Below are 12,494 nucleotides of genomic sequence, written 5' to 3' on the forward strand. Positions count from 1 at the left end.
AGAAATCATTTGTTAGTTAGCCTTACGGGGTTCTCTTATAAGTAACGTGTCATTTCTGGCCTGCTGTTCTTAAGGTTTTCACATTTTCTTCGATGTTAGCACTTTTACTATGATGTGTGTGTCTGACGTGCTTAGGGCTCTTTGTATTTATCCAACTTGGAGTTTGTTACGCTTCCTACATGTATAGGTTTTGTTTTCAATGAGTTTGGGAAGTTTTCAGCTGTTATTTCCTCAGATACTTTTTTCTGCTCCTTCTGCTCTCTTCTTCTTCTGGTACTTCTGTTTTGTGTGTGATGGTGCACTCAGTGGTGTCCCATGTTTCTCTGAGGGCTGCTCATTTTTCTTCATTCTTTTTCTCCCTCTTCTAACAGAGATCAGTTCTATGTGAGTTTCTTGCCCTGCATATTCCTGACCACATGAGCCGATGTAGATCTGACTCCAGTCCTTTCTTTTTTTTTAAATTTCATTTATTTGTTTATAATTTGCCAGAGGGAGAGAGACAGCAAAAGGGGGAACACAAGCAGGGAGAGTGGGAGAGAGAGAACAGGCTTCCCGCTGTGCAGGAAGCCTTATGTGGGGCTCGATCCCAGGACTCTAGGATCATGACCTGAACCACAGGCAGGTGCCTAACAACTGAGCCACCCCGGCACCCCAACCCCAGTCTTCAGTGAGGCTCAGACCCATGGTTGTGGGATTTGTGATGCGTGTTTTTAGGTATCTTTACTCCATTTGGGGATGGAAACAAACATCTTCTCATGTCCCTTTGCCTTTCACTGAGCATGTGTCTTTTGCAGAGCTGCTCCTGCCTCATCCTTCATCCCTTCCTCCAGGCATCTGTTGTGTCTAGGGCTTGCTTAGGGCTCTGAGCTGTCAGCTTTCTCTCGTCTCTGGTGATGGCCATTTCTCTTCCTCCTGCCCCACAACAGCTCTGCACAGAGTTTACTATGTGTTTCTCAGGACTAGTGGACTGTGTTTTCAAGCGGAGCCAGCAGCTTCTTGGGAGAGTAATTGGAGACATTCTCAGATGTGTTGTAAAATGGTTAACATGCATGACAGCTACATTTTAAAACTGAGGAAATTTCTAAGTAAACTGCTTAGGCAAATCCTTGAAAGCAAACACTTCTCCATGGGCTTTTCCCTGGCATCTAGCACTCTTCTCTCTCCCAGCTGTCTGGGCTCATGGCCAGGTGTGCCCTGATCAGGCTTTGTCCTAACAGCGAGTTGTAGTGACAGCCTCTCTTGGATAGCCACTTCCTGTGGCTGTGGGCCAGACTCACACACTTCGGCACTGAGAGGGCTCTCTGGTTGATCTTGCTAACTCTTCTATTGTCGTGTCTGCTGCCCAATGATGCATACGTATATGCATGTATGTGCATGTTGCAGGTCAAACATGCGTTGACATCAAGGACAATGTGGTGGATGAGGGGTTCTACTTCACCCCCAAAGGAGACGACCCATGCCTGAGCTGCACCTGCCATGGTGGGGAGCCTGAGATGTGTGTGGCTGCCCTCTGTGAGAGGCCCCAGGGCTGTCAGCAGTACCGCAAGGACCCCAAGGAATGCTGCAAGTTCATGTGCCTGGACCCAGGTGAGACTGATGGTGGGTCACAAGTCAGCCCCCGTGTTCTAAGCTGGAGCCCAGATGTTCCTTCGCTTTCTCAGTGGTGGGCACTCGTGAGAGCTCATGGCACATGGCATAGCAACATTTTGTTTATGGAGCTGTTCAGCCAGCTTCGATGGCCAACTACTCTTGAGAGCATGTGTGTGTCACATGACCCGGCCTTCTCTAACTGCCACCTCACAGGTTGGCTTGTGTCAGCTCTCAGGTAGGTAACCAGTATTGTACATCAGTGAACTTGAATTTGAATGAGGGTGCCTGTTCATGAATCAGCTGTAACTGATTGCTTTATATCTGACCTATCTTTCTCCTCTCAAGATTTATGTCCCCATTTTAGCTCTTTTCTGTGTTTGGTGAGTGGGGGGTAATGACAGTTTTTATTTGCTTATAGTCATCGATTTCTACCGCTAAAATCTTTCAGGAGAAAGTTTTGAGAAACTAACTCCATTCTACCAGGTGGTGTTTGTGATTAGACACTATGCAGGCATGTGGTCTCTAGATAGCCCTCTTCCTTTCCTTTCCAAAGGAAAAAGAAAAGAGCAGCAGGAGCAGTGTACTCTGTATGACAGTTAGTGGGCATCACAGTCATACAACATGCTGGATTATTCTCCACACCAGTGCAGTTGGCATCTCTGTGAATTCATAATCTCAAGAGAACTGTAAATCAAAAGCATGAATTTGTTTTTTTATCTTGGCAGTGTGAGACAGACGTGGACAGGGCCTTGTGGAAGTCCCTAAGCTCATGGACCCCGTAGAAGAGAAGCTTGGGCAGGGCGTGGTGGCCATCTCCATCCTTCAGGGCCCCTGTGGAGGAGAAACTGGTTTGCTTAGTGCTCGTGGGACAGGAGTTGGAACTGGTGTGTGAGAGCCACAACAACTAGAACTCTCATTAATTAGAGAGTTGTCAGTGTCCCTGCATGCCAGGAAGGGCGTCTGCGGGAGAGGGCAAAGCAGTGTCAGAGGGTGTCTGAGGTTTGGCTGAATCAGACACTTTGGCACAAGTCCTAGAGGTGCACTCGGCTGTGAAGAGTACAGAAGAGCCTACCAGGGAGAGTGGAACTCAGTGAGGGTACACTTGGGCCTCCCTGTCTCACAGAGTAAATCGTACCTGCTTGTATAAGATGCATTCCTATGGGATTCTGACAAGCACTAATTAGGTGCTTACCAGGTCTCCTGTGTCCTGGCCACATCACTCTGAACCCCCAGCTCACTTACCTTCCACAGGAGTCAAAGACTGGCTTTTACAAGCCACATCACATGTGTTTCTCATTCCATTTCTTAGGAATCTATCCATATTGCCTTACCCCTCCATCTAGGCTTTGTCAGAATGACCAGGCCTGTGTAAGACCTGTAGGGCCTGCCAAGCCCTGAGGACTTCTCAGCAGAACAGGGCTTTCATGGCATCTGGTTGAGACCATAGCTGCTGCAGGCCATTCTCCTGTGCAGCCAGAGCAGCTTATCCAGGGCTTATTCCTGCCTCTTGTTTAGTGTTCTGTTTGCAGGCTCCTGCCTGCTTCCCAAGCTGAGTGTTTTCTCCTGGGAAGTACCTGTATTCCAACAACGACAGAGAAACTGCCACCCAAACTGGGATGTTGGGAAAGTATCCCCTTCACAAGGCAAGGATGTCTGCTCTCACCACTCTGTTTAGGGTTCTACAGGAGGTCAAGGGCAGTGCCAGAAAATGAAAAGGTATCCAGACTACAAGGGGAAATGAAATTGTTTTTTTTAGTAGATGATATGATTGTCTGCATAGAAAATCGCAAAGGAGCTGCAAGAAAGTTACTAAAATTAATTAAGTGTGTTTAGCAGGGTCTCCACATACAAAGTCAATATACAAAATTCCATTGTTTTTATATATGCTACCTGTGAATAGTTGGAAATTTAAAGATCTAAAAAAAAAGTACCATTTACAGTAGCACCAAAAAACATGACTTAGGCATAAGCCTTCCAAATATATGCACAAACCATAAAATACTGATGAAAGACATCAGAGGAGAGGTATACCATGTTCATGGATCATAGGACTCAATATCATTAGGCAGTTAATTACCCCTAAGTTATTTATGGATACAGTGCTGTCCTAACCCAAATTCCAGCAGACTTTTTACAGACATTGACAAGCTGATTCTAAAATTTATGTAGAGGAGTGCCTGGCTGGCTCAATCAGTGGAACACATATAACTCATGATCTCAGGGTTGCAAGTTCATGTCCCACATTGGATGTAGAGATTACTTAGAAATTTAAAACAAAACAAAACTTAAAAAAATAAATAAAATTTATGTAGAAAGGCAAAGGAAATTAGACTAGCTAAAACAGTTTTTGAGAAGAAAAAGTTGGAGGACTCATGGTACCTGATTTAAAACCTACTGTCATAGTAGCATGGTCATAGTAATCAAAACAGTGTGGTATTATCAGAAGAAGAGACACGTAGATCACTGGAACAAAATAGTCTAGAAATAGTCCCACACTTATATGGTCAACTAATAATTGACAATAGTACAAAGGCAATTAAATGGGGAAAGGATATCTTTAAACAGATGGTGCTGGAACAGTTGGACATCCATATTAAAAAATATATATATACACATACATACATATATACCTTTAACTACACATCTTACGATGTATAAAAATTAACTCAAAATGGTCATAGACCGGGTGCCTGGGTGGCTCAGTTGGTTAAGCAACTGCCTTCAGCTTAGGTCATGATCCCAGATTCCTAGGATCAAGTTCCATATTGGGCTCCCAGCTCCATAGGGAGTCTGCTTCTCCCTCTGACCTTCTCGCCTCTCACGGTCTCTCTCACTGTCTCTCTCTCTCTCAAATAAATAAATAAAATCTTAAAAAAAAAAAAAAAATGGTGAAAGACCTAACTAGAAAACCTTACGTTGTAAGACTTCTAGAAGAAAAATATATACTCTAAAAAAAATTAAGTACATTAAAAGAAAATAGAGAACATAGAAAAATCTTTATGACCTTGGGATAGGCAACATTTATAGCTGACCAGTCATGGTGTGAGTCCCCAAGGACCCAAGAACTGGCTTCTGTCTCCTAGGACAGTGCTGTCTTCTTTGTGTCTGACTGCAGGTGGCTTTCTTTTAGGGGATGCTTCCTCCTTCCTGGTAATCACCATGGAGGGATGGTCAGGGACCTTTACTGTGTCCTTGAGTTTATTTTGGAAGTGATTAGTAAGAGTCATTGCAAAGGGACTGTTGCTTAAGCAGGTGCCCCCTTGGGATCTCTGAGCTGGCCACCAATTAACAGACATGTCAGCAGCCCCCTGAGCTGACAGTCGTCCTCCCACAGACAGACAAAATGTTCCCTTAACACTGGAAGAGGATCAGAGGCACCAGAAAAGCAGCTAATTGGGGAGAGGATGTATCCTTTATACATGTTTACTTCCCAAGTTTTGTCAGCAATAAGTGCAGCTTTGAGGGAGGCTCCCTGGCCCTGTGGGAGGAGGGCAAGAGTGAGCTCAGACCATCTGCAATGGCGTGGAGCTGGCTGGGCCAGCAGAAGCAGTAGAAGGGCCCCGGGAGCCCGGCCTCTCACATGGAATCCTTGTTGGTCATGGAGTGTCTCCTTGGAGGGGATCTGCCTGCATGGCTGTCACAGAGTTGGAAGTCAACAGTCTGTGGCCTGCCTTCTGGGTCGTGGAGGCAGGTACTCTCGGGACCACTTCCTGGTCCTATTAGTCTGTGACTTGGTATGAGTGGCCCATCTCACCTCAGTGAGAGCCCATGGGGAAGTCTGTCCCCCTGTAGGCACTCAGCCAGCGCAAGTTCTCTTCCCTCACGTCTCCTCCAGTGTTCACCACGTGTGCTCCCCCCACAGCAAGCATCGGACAAGCACTGGTGGGCACCAGGGCAAGGCAGGCTCTCTCCGTGTGGGCATAGTCAACATTTGGTACTGAGCACTGTGACGTGGGCCCTTACTGTGCTTGGCAAGCTGCTGAGCAGCACCACAGGCCTCTACCCACCAGAGGCCAATAGTGCCTCCACCCTTGAGGGGTTGGTGGGGACCAAGAGTCTCTCCAGATGTTGTCACATGTTCCCTGGGAGTTACAGAGTCGCCAAGGTGAGCATCCCTGGTCTAGGGTCCAGGAACTTGGTCACATGTGCCTGATTTTGTCCTGTGTGGTTGGGGGTACGGGGACCTATAGCAGAGCCTCTTAGGCAGAAGGGGCTCATTGAATGGAACTTAGTGCTAGGCTGGAAGGTAAAATATTATTCCTGGCCCACAATTTGCGTCTCTTCTTTGGTGTTAGCGCAGTATTCATTACTTTGAGTTGTTTCATTTCTTCTGTCTCTCCCAAGATCATCAAGTGCAGGGAATCAGGAAGCACTTGCCTTTTCCACATACCTGCCTGGTGGTGAAAGGCTGTGGCCTTCCTGTACCACTAAGCACCTGGGGGTCAGTCTCCCCTCTTAGAGAACAGCCAGTTTCCTTCCTCTCCCTGTAACAGATGGCAACAGCCTATTCGACTCCATGGCCAGTGGGATGCGTCTGATCGTTAGCTGCATCTCCTCCTTCCTCATCCTGTCGCTGCTGCTTTTCATGGTCCACCGGCTTCGCCAGAGGCGGCGGGAACGCATTGAGTCCCTGATCGGAGCCAACTGTGAGTGCGGCTCGCCCTGCCAATGACAGCCCCAGTGGAGGCTCCACTCCAGGCTAGGTTCCCTTGAGAGACTGGGAGGGCACAGGAAGCAGGAAGGGGCAAGGAAGAAGGAGAAGATACTGATAGGGATGCCCCAGCTTGTCCCCAGCACCTGAGGAGCTGGAGGAGCTGTCCTGGGGACCTGAAATCAGGCCCTAGATATGTGAAGGGAGGGACACATTGTCAGTGCCAGCTGCCCCCAGGCTCCCCCGCCCCTCCAGGCCTTGAAACAGGACCCACAGCTGCTGTTGCATGTTCTGATCAGTGATATTACCTTTTCTGGCACCCTGGACTGTGAGTGGGCCACCTGCGGGGTGGAGAGGGGGCAGAGCAGCAGATACCCAGAACTGTTAGGCAGCTTAGGGTGTGACTTGCCCTCTTCAGCCCAAGTTCTCTGCAGTGAGAGGCCTGTGCCCTCAGTAGAGCTGGAATTGCTCCTTGTCTCAGCAAGCAAGCCAGGCTCCCCAGCACCCAGTCCCCCAGTCCATGTGGGGAGCGGTGGGATGGTTACAGACCCCAAGGGCCCGAGGGCTCTTGAGTCAAGGTGGCAGGAATACTGAGGGGCTGTGCCAGCTGCAGTTGGGGGCCTTAGGGCACTGAGAGCCAGCGTAGTCCTTCCTCAGACCCTCAGTTCCCACCAGGTCAGCTTCAGAGACCCTCAGGTGGGAGCGTGCGGTGATGGCTGGGCAGCAGAAGTGGCAGGAAGTAGTGAGGGGTTGCACATGGGTTAGGGCCAGGAATGGACTGAAGGAGGGGGTCCGGGTGGGCAAGCTGGGCATACGAGTGTGACAGTCAGGATACCTGACCCCTTGGGCCTGGGGTTGCAGGTCCAGCCTCGAGAGGAGGTGAGTGACTTGGGGACTGAGCTGCGTGCCTTTGAGTGACGTGGTTCTATTGCTTGTCTCCCTGTGGTTGTACAGTGCACCACTTCAACCTTGGCCGGAGGATCCCTGGCTTTGATTACGGCCCAGACGGGTTCGGCACCGGCCTCACGCCACTACACCTTTCTGACGATGGGGAAGGCGGCACGTTCCACTTCCACGACCCTCCGCCTCCCTACACCGCATATAAGTACCCAGACATCGACCAGCCCGATGATCCGCCGCCGCCCTACGAGGCCTCCATCAACCCTGACAGCGTGTTCTACGACCCCGCAGGTGCTTCCCCCACAGGGACAGGGAGCAGCACGTCACTAACCTTCCACCATGTGCAGCCAGTGGTCCTCCCCCCCAGTCCGCAGGACCCTGAACCTCCACTTCCTCCTGGTCTTCTGCTTTTCCCTTGGGTTTCCATTTAAGGTGGAAGATATTGCCATGTGTCGGTAGGCGGGCTCTTCCCAGGGTTACCCATGCAGAGGACTGCTGGCAGTTGTCACACTGCCACTGGCCTTCCTCCTGTGAACACCTGTTAGCAAGCAGCCCTTGGGGCGTACCCAGCTGGGCATTGTGGAGAGCTGGGGAGCCAGGTGCTGGTCGTTGTGGGGACAGGGCAAACCCAGAGCTACAGGGGCCAACCCAGAGCCAACTGTTTGGCCCTAAAGACACGTGTATGTGTCATGAGCTCAAGAGACACCATCATGACATTGCCTCCTGTCTGGAAGCAGTTCTTTGGAGAAAGCACTGGTTCTGTGATGTTCGCCCCAATGACTCAGATCTGTTATCCGTCTGATACCCTGAAAGCCCGTTCCTAACAGGGCCATGTTGCACAAAGGCCGTGCCGGCTTCCTCACCACTGCCTGGCTTGTCCCTGTGCCTGGTGTGCGACTCAGGTGTCCCATCCCATCTGCCGCTGTGTGAATACTGTCTCTTACACATGACCCCTTGCAGCGTACCAGCGGGCGGTGCCCTACCCTGAGGTGGCTGGTTCCCTGTGCACCCATGTACCACAGCAGGACAGGTGTCATGGGGCCAGCCATGCTGTGTTCACCGGGACCACTCCTCTGTGGTCTGTGGGCAGGACCTGGATGTGACCCCTGCACACACGGATTTTCCTACTGCTCTCGGGGGGGTCAGGGTACAACAGGCTTCCTGGCAGGGATGCCGCTGTGGGAGGGCAAGAGATCAGCTGCCTGTGTGGAGTCTCCCCAGGGCAGGGTCACGGACTCCTGGGGCTGGGGGAGGCCAGCCAGCATAAAGGGGCATGCTGGGCCCCCATGCCCAAGCTTTCAGAGAGGGACTGGCTAATAAGGAACAGGCACACTGAACGGAGTGGCCTGCCATAAAGCTTCCCTCAAACCCCTGTGAGGTTTGCCGAACTGCCTGCTCCAGCCCTGTCTCCTGCATTCCCATCCCCATGTTCCAGCAACAGCCTGGCCACTGCCAGCCCAGTAACTCCCTCATGTCAGGGATGCCCTGCTTTGACTCCCACCAAGTCTGAGAGGATGTTCCCTCTCCCCTAACTTCGTTCTGCTGACTGCTATGTCCCCCCACACCACACACCATGGCTTGCTCCTAGTTGTACCCCTGCACCTGGCCCCTTGTCAGGTGGGCAGAGGTGAGGGGTGATGGCAGGAGGAGCGTCCCCTGGTTCCCAGCCCACCCTCTTCCCCTGTGCCAGGCCCACCATCCTGCTGACACCCTTTTGTCTCCCTGCAGACGATGATGCCTTTGAGCCGGCAGAGGCCAGGCCGCCGAGCCCAGGGGATGGTGGCAGTGAAGGGGCGTCACCCCGGCGTCTGGAGCACCCTTTGCCTGCTGCGGGGCCCTCTCTGGCCGACTTGGAAGACTCAGCTGACAGCAGCAGTGCCCTGCTGGTGCCCCCTGACCCTGGCCAGAGTGGGAGCACCCCAGCCACAGAGGCACTGCCGGGGGGCGGCCGCCATAGCCGCAATTCCCTCAGTACCGTGGTGTAGAGGATGGCCCAGCCCAAGGCCCCAACGGGCGGAGAGCACCTTTTTGCTGTCAAGAAAATCCTGATCCCCGTGGGAGACTTAAAGGGCCCCTGAGTGAGCCTGGACCCAGCTGCACGGCCGCAAACCCACTGACCGCATGCATGTGCAGCACAGACCACACCGGCCTCCCAAGGGAGTAGACACCTGCACTGGGCCTCCTGGAGGGCTCTAGAAACATGCATAGCTGTTGGTCCCTGTCTGTTTCTTTTCAAATGGCAGAAGAATGACGGAGTTCGTTCAGACCACACGTTTCAGAAGTAGGGAACAAAGATGGCACCGTGGGCATGGGCCCCGCACCACATCTGGTTTTGGTGGGCATGCTTGCTGTGGCATGCCGTCCAGAGGAGCCTGCCAGAAAGCCACACGGCCCCGGTGGCCAGGAGGCGGGAGGGGCGCTTCCAGGCACCACCATGTTTGTGGACTGTCAGTATTGTCTGGGTACTAGTCTGCCTGAGGGTAGACGGTCTTGAAGGTGACCACAATGACTGCTCTGAGGATCCCCTCCACTCCACCCCAGCTGTAAACATCAAGGGTGACCCTTCCCCAGGCTGGGGGATGGCCTGGGCCTCTGGTGCCCGAGGCCCTGAGGAAAGAGGGTCTTGGAAGGAGGTTGAACTCTCCACTCTGTCTAGCTGGGCTCATTGAAGCCCAATTCTGTGCCAGGAGGCCCTGGTCCCACTCTGCCATTTTTTCCCCAGCATTGCTGTGCATGGCTCCCCCAAGAGGCAGCCCTGGAGTCGGGCCAAGGCCCTTAGCCACGCATGAGTGTTCTGGCCCTGGATCCTCTGCTGGGGGTTGGGAGCTAAGCCAGCTCCTGTCTGCTAGCCTCTGGAGCCCCCACTCTTAATTGATTTCGCCTCTGGGCCTGGCCTGCCCCCCACCCCATCATGTTTGTGCCATAAAGGGTTGTTTCTTTGTGGGGAGGGGTGGCCGAAACGAATGCCCTGGGCTGTGTCCATCTCCTTGCACACTGTCACCGCTGGGGCTGAGTGCCCAGTGGCCGCATGCCACCTTCTCATGCTCCTCAGCAGCTCAGGGTGCAGGGTACCCTGCGCAGGGGCCTCTGGACCAAGGGACCCTGTTGCCTGCTCCTGGGCAGCGGTCCCATCTCCTGACATGGGGCTTTTAGCATTTCTGAGGTTTCGAGATTAAGCGGGTTCTGTGCGATTTTTAGCACATCCATATCTTTTCTACGTTGAATGTCTGGATATTTTCTTTTTGTGTGTGTGCGTGTGTCTATATGTGTGTACATATGTGTCCAAGTTTTGCAGGTGGTAGTGGTACACCAGAGCTCGGGTATGGGGCCCCCATTTCCCAGGCCCGTTGTGATGTCTGGGGTGACCCGGAGGCTCAGCGAGGTCTGTACCTCCGTCCTGTGGCTGAGCGCATGGAGCCCTGTGCTTGGTCCCTGGTGTGGCTTTTCCAGACCAGCGTGCAGTGACTGGAGGGTTGACTAGAAGTGCTCTGTGGTGACAGACCTCAGTGGCACATTCTCACACTCTCCCGATTGGAAACCCATTGTGTTCCTCCAGGACGGAGTGAGGTTTTTGAGTTGCCCCACAGAAACTGTCATGCCCTGAGCCGGCCAGAGGTGTGAAGTCTGAACTGCCTGTCCACACTTGCAGGACCCAGAGTGTGGGAGGCAGGTGGGCTGCATGCCGAGCAGGCCGGAGCTCCCCTTGCCAAAGGGCTGCCCTTTGAGAATGGCGTATTGGGCCCTCACGGCCCACACTGGCCGCTGAAGACCAAGCAGGAAGTGTGTTTTGCCTCCAGCCTGCTGGGCTCGGGGCAGCTGAGGGCTGGAGAACAGTCACGGGTCTTACTGGTGCCAGGTGAGTGTCCTGAGCGTGTCTGCTTTGGAGTGTCCGTCCCAGCAGAGCACAGAGGGCCTGACCTCTATAGCTGAGAGTCCTTCCCAGCTCCCGTGTCCCTGGCCCATACCTCGGAACCATGTGGGACTGGGAAACTCCTGTGGGGACTGAAGGACTGCTGGGGCCAATCAGGCACACATGAGGTGCTGAGGAGGGAGTGAGCTGAAACGGCGAGCCTGCTTCTGGACTGGCCACAGGGCTCTGTCGTGCGCTGGGGTGCTCAGCCCACTTGCATCCATGGGCCGGGCAGAAGGCCCATGTGCGGGGCTACTCCAGACCCCCACCTGCTGTGTCTGCAGGAGTCGGTGCCCGGGAGCTGACCTCCGCTGGGGGGGGCGGTTGTGAGAGGAACGAGGGGAGCTGGTGTCAGCCTGGCTGTCCTCAGCCTCCTGTCCAGCTACCACCTTTTGTAAGATCTGACTGTGCTCCACGGTCCGATGAAGAATCCTGAGGCCAACCCTAGTAGCTGCGACTCTTGTGCTCCTGAGAGAGACTGGGCCCCCAGAGGTACAGGCCAAGCTCTTGGGAGGGGCCTCCTCCCCCAGGTGGAGGAGTATGGAAGGAGTCCATACTGTACATTGTCTCGATGCCTGTTTTTTATGTTTTCCTTTCACTAAGGGTTTTTAGTTTGGGTTTATTTTTGGTTGGGTTGGCACTAATCCTTTTCTTAAGATGCTGTGAGAACCATTTCATCCAAATGCCAAATAAATTTGTGTTCTGGAAGAGGTGTGGTCAGTCCTTGGTGTGACCCAAGTGGGGACGGGAGACTCCAGACACGTCGGGGCTGCATGACACGGTGGTGGGAATGGGTGGGCGGAGGGGTCAGAGCATCTGTACCAGCCGGGCCAGGTGCAGGGCTCCAGGATGCCCTGTTCCTTCTGCTCTCTGACCATGGCCCTTTCAGGAATTCCCCAGTTTGTGATGAAGGAACAAAAGGGTACCCACAGGGACTCAACCTCAAGTGGGCCCTTGTGCTCACCTTCCTAACCCAGCCGCCTGGCATTTGGCTCCAGGCTGGGCACTGGGGGCCCACGGGCTGGGTGGGTGAGGGGCCAGGGTCAGGAAAGAACAGGGAGTCCCTTGATGGGGTTAGGAGCTTCGAGGACAGTTCCTTCATTCCTGAACACACCTGCTGGGGTGGTGAGGGGTCCTGAGTGCCATCAGCTTTGCTGACAGTGCCCCTTCCCCAAAGTGGGAAGAGTCTGGCCCTCTGGAGATTGGAAAAACCCACCACCCTCCCTGCAACCTCCTGGCCCAGTTGTGCTTACACCCACAGGCACACACATGCCCAGATACAGAGCTCTTTCCAAACTGTCACCTTCTTGGTTACACCAAGGGACAAAAGAGATCAGCCCCACTTTGCAGGACAGCAAATTGAGGGAACAGGCTCAGGCCACAGCCTGAGGCGGGGTCGGCCTCAGGAGCTGCTGCAGAAGCCTGAAGTACCCCCCCCTGGGG

General features: G+C 53.2%; 1 protein-coding gene across 5 annotated transcripts in view; it reads left to right on the forward strand.

Moving 5' to 3' along the window:
• DGCR2 (DiGeorge syndrome critical region gene 2) overlaps positions 1 to 11,759 on the forward strand; it is a 94,889-nt gene extending 83,130 nt beyond the window's left edge. For all 5 annotated transcript variants that reach the window (XM_059140411.1, XM_059140412.1, XM_059140409.1 and 2 more), the window contains 4 exons: positions 1,384 to 1,587; positions 6,084 to 6,236; positions 7,196 to 7,432; positions 8,870 to 11,759. In XM_059140411.1, coding sequence (XP_058996394.1) covers positions 1,384 to 1,587; positions 6,084 to 6,236; positions 7,196 to 7,432; positions 8,870 to 9,126 — 851 coding nt within the window. In that variant the 3' untranslated portion in view covers positions 9,127 to 11,759. The remainder of the gene's footprint in view (positions 1 to 1,383; positions 1,588 to 6,083; positions 6,237 to 7,195; positions 7,433 to 8,869) is intronic.
• Positions 11,760 to 12,494: the final 735 nt, after the last annotated feature.

Source organism: Mustela lutreola, chromosome 11 (genome assembly GCF_030435805.1).
Source record: "Mustela lutreola isolate mMusLut2 chromosome 11, mMusLut2.pri, whole genome shotgun sequence".
NCBI classification, from domain to species: Eukaryota; Metazoa; Chordata; class Mammalia; order Carnivora; family Mustelidae; genus Mustela; species Mustela lutreola.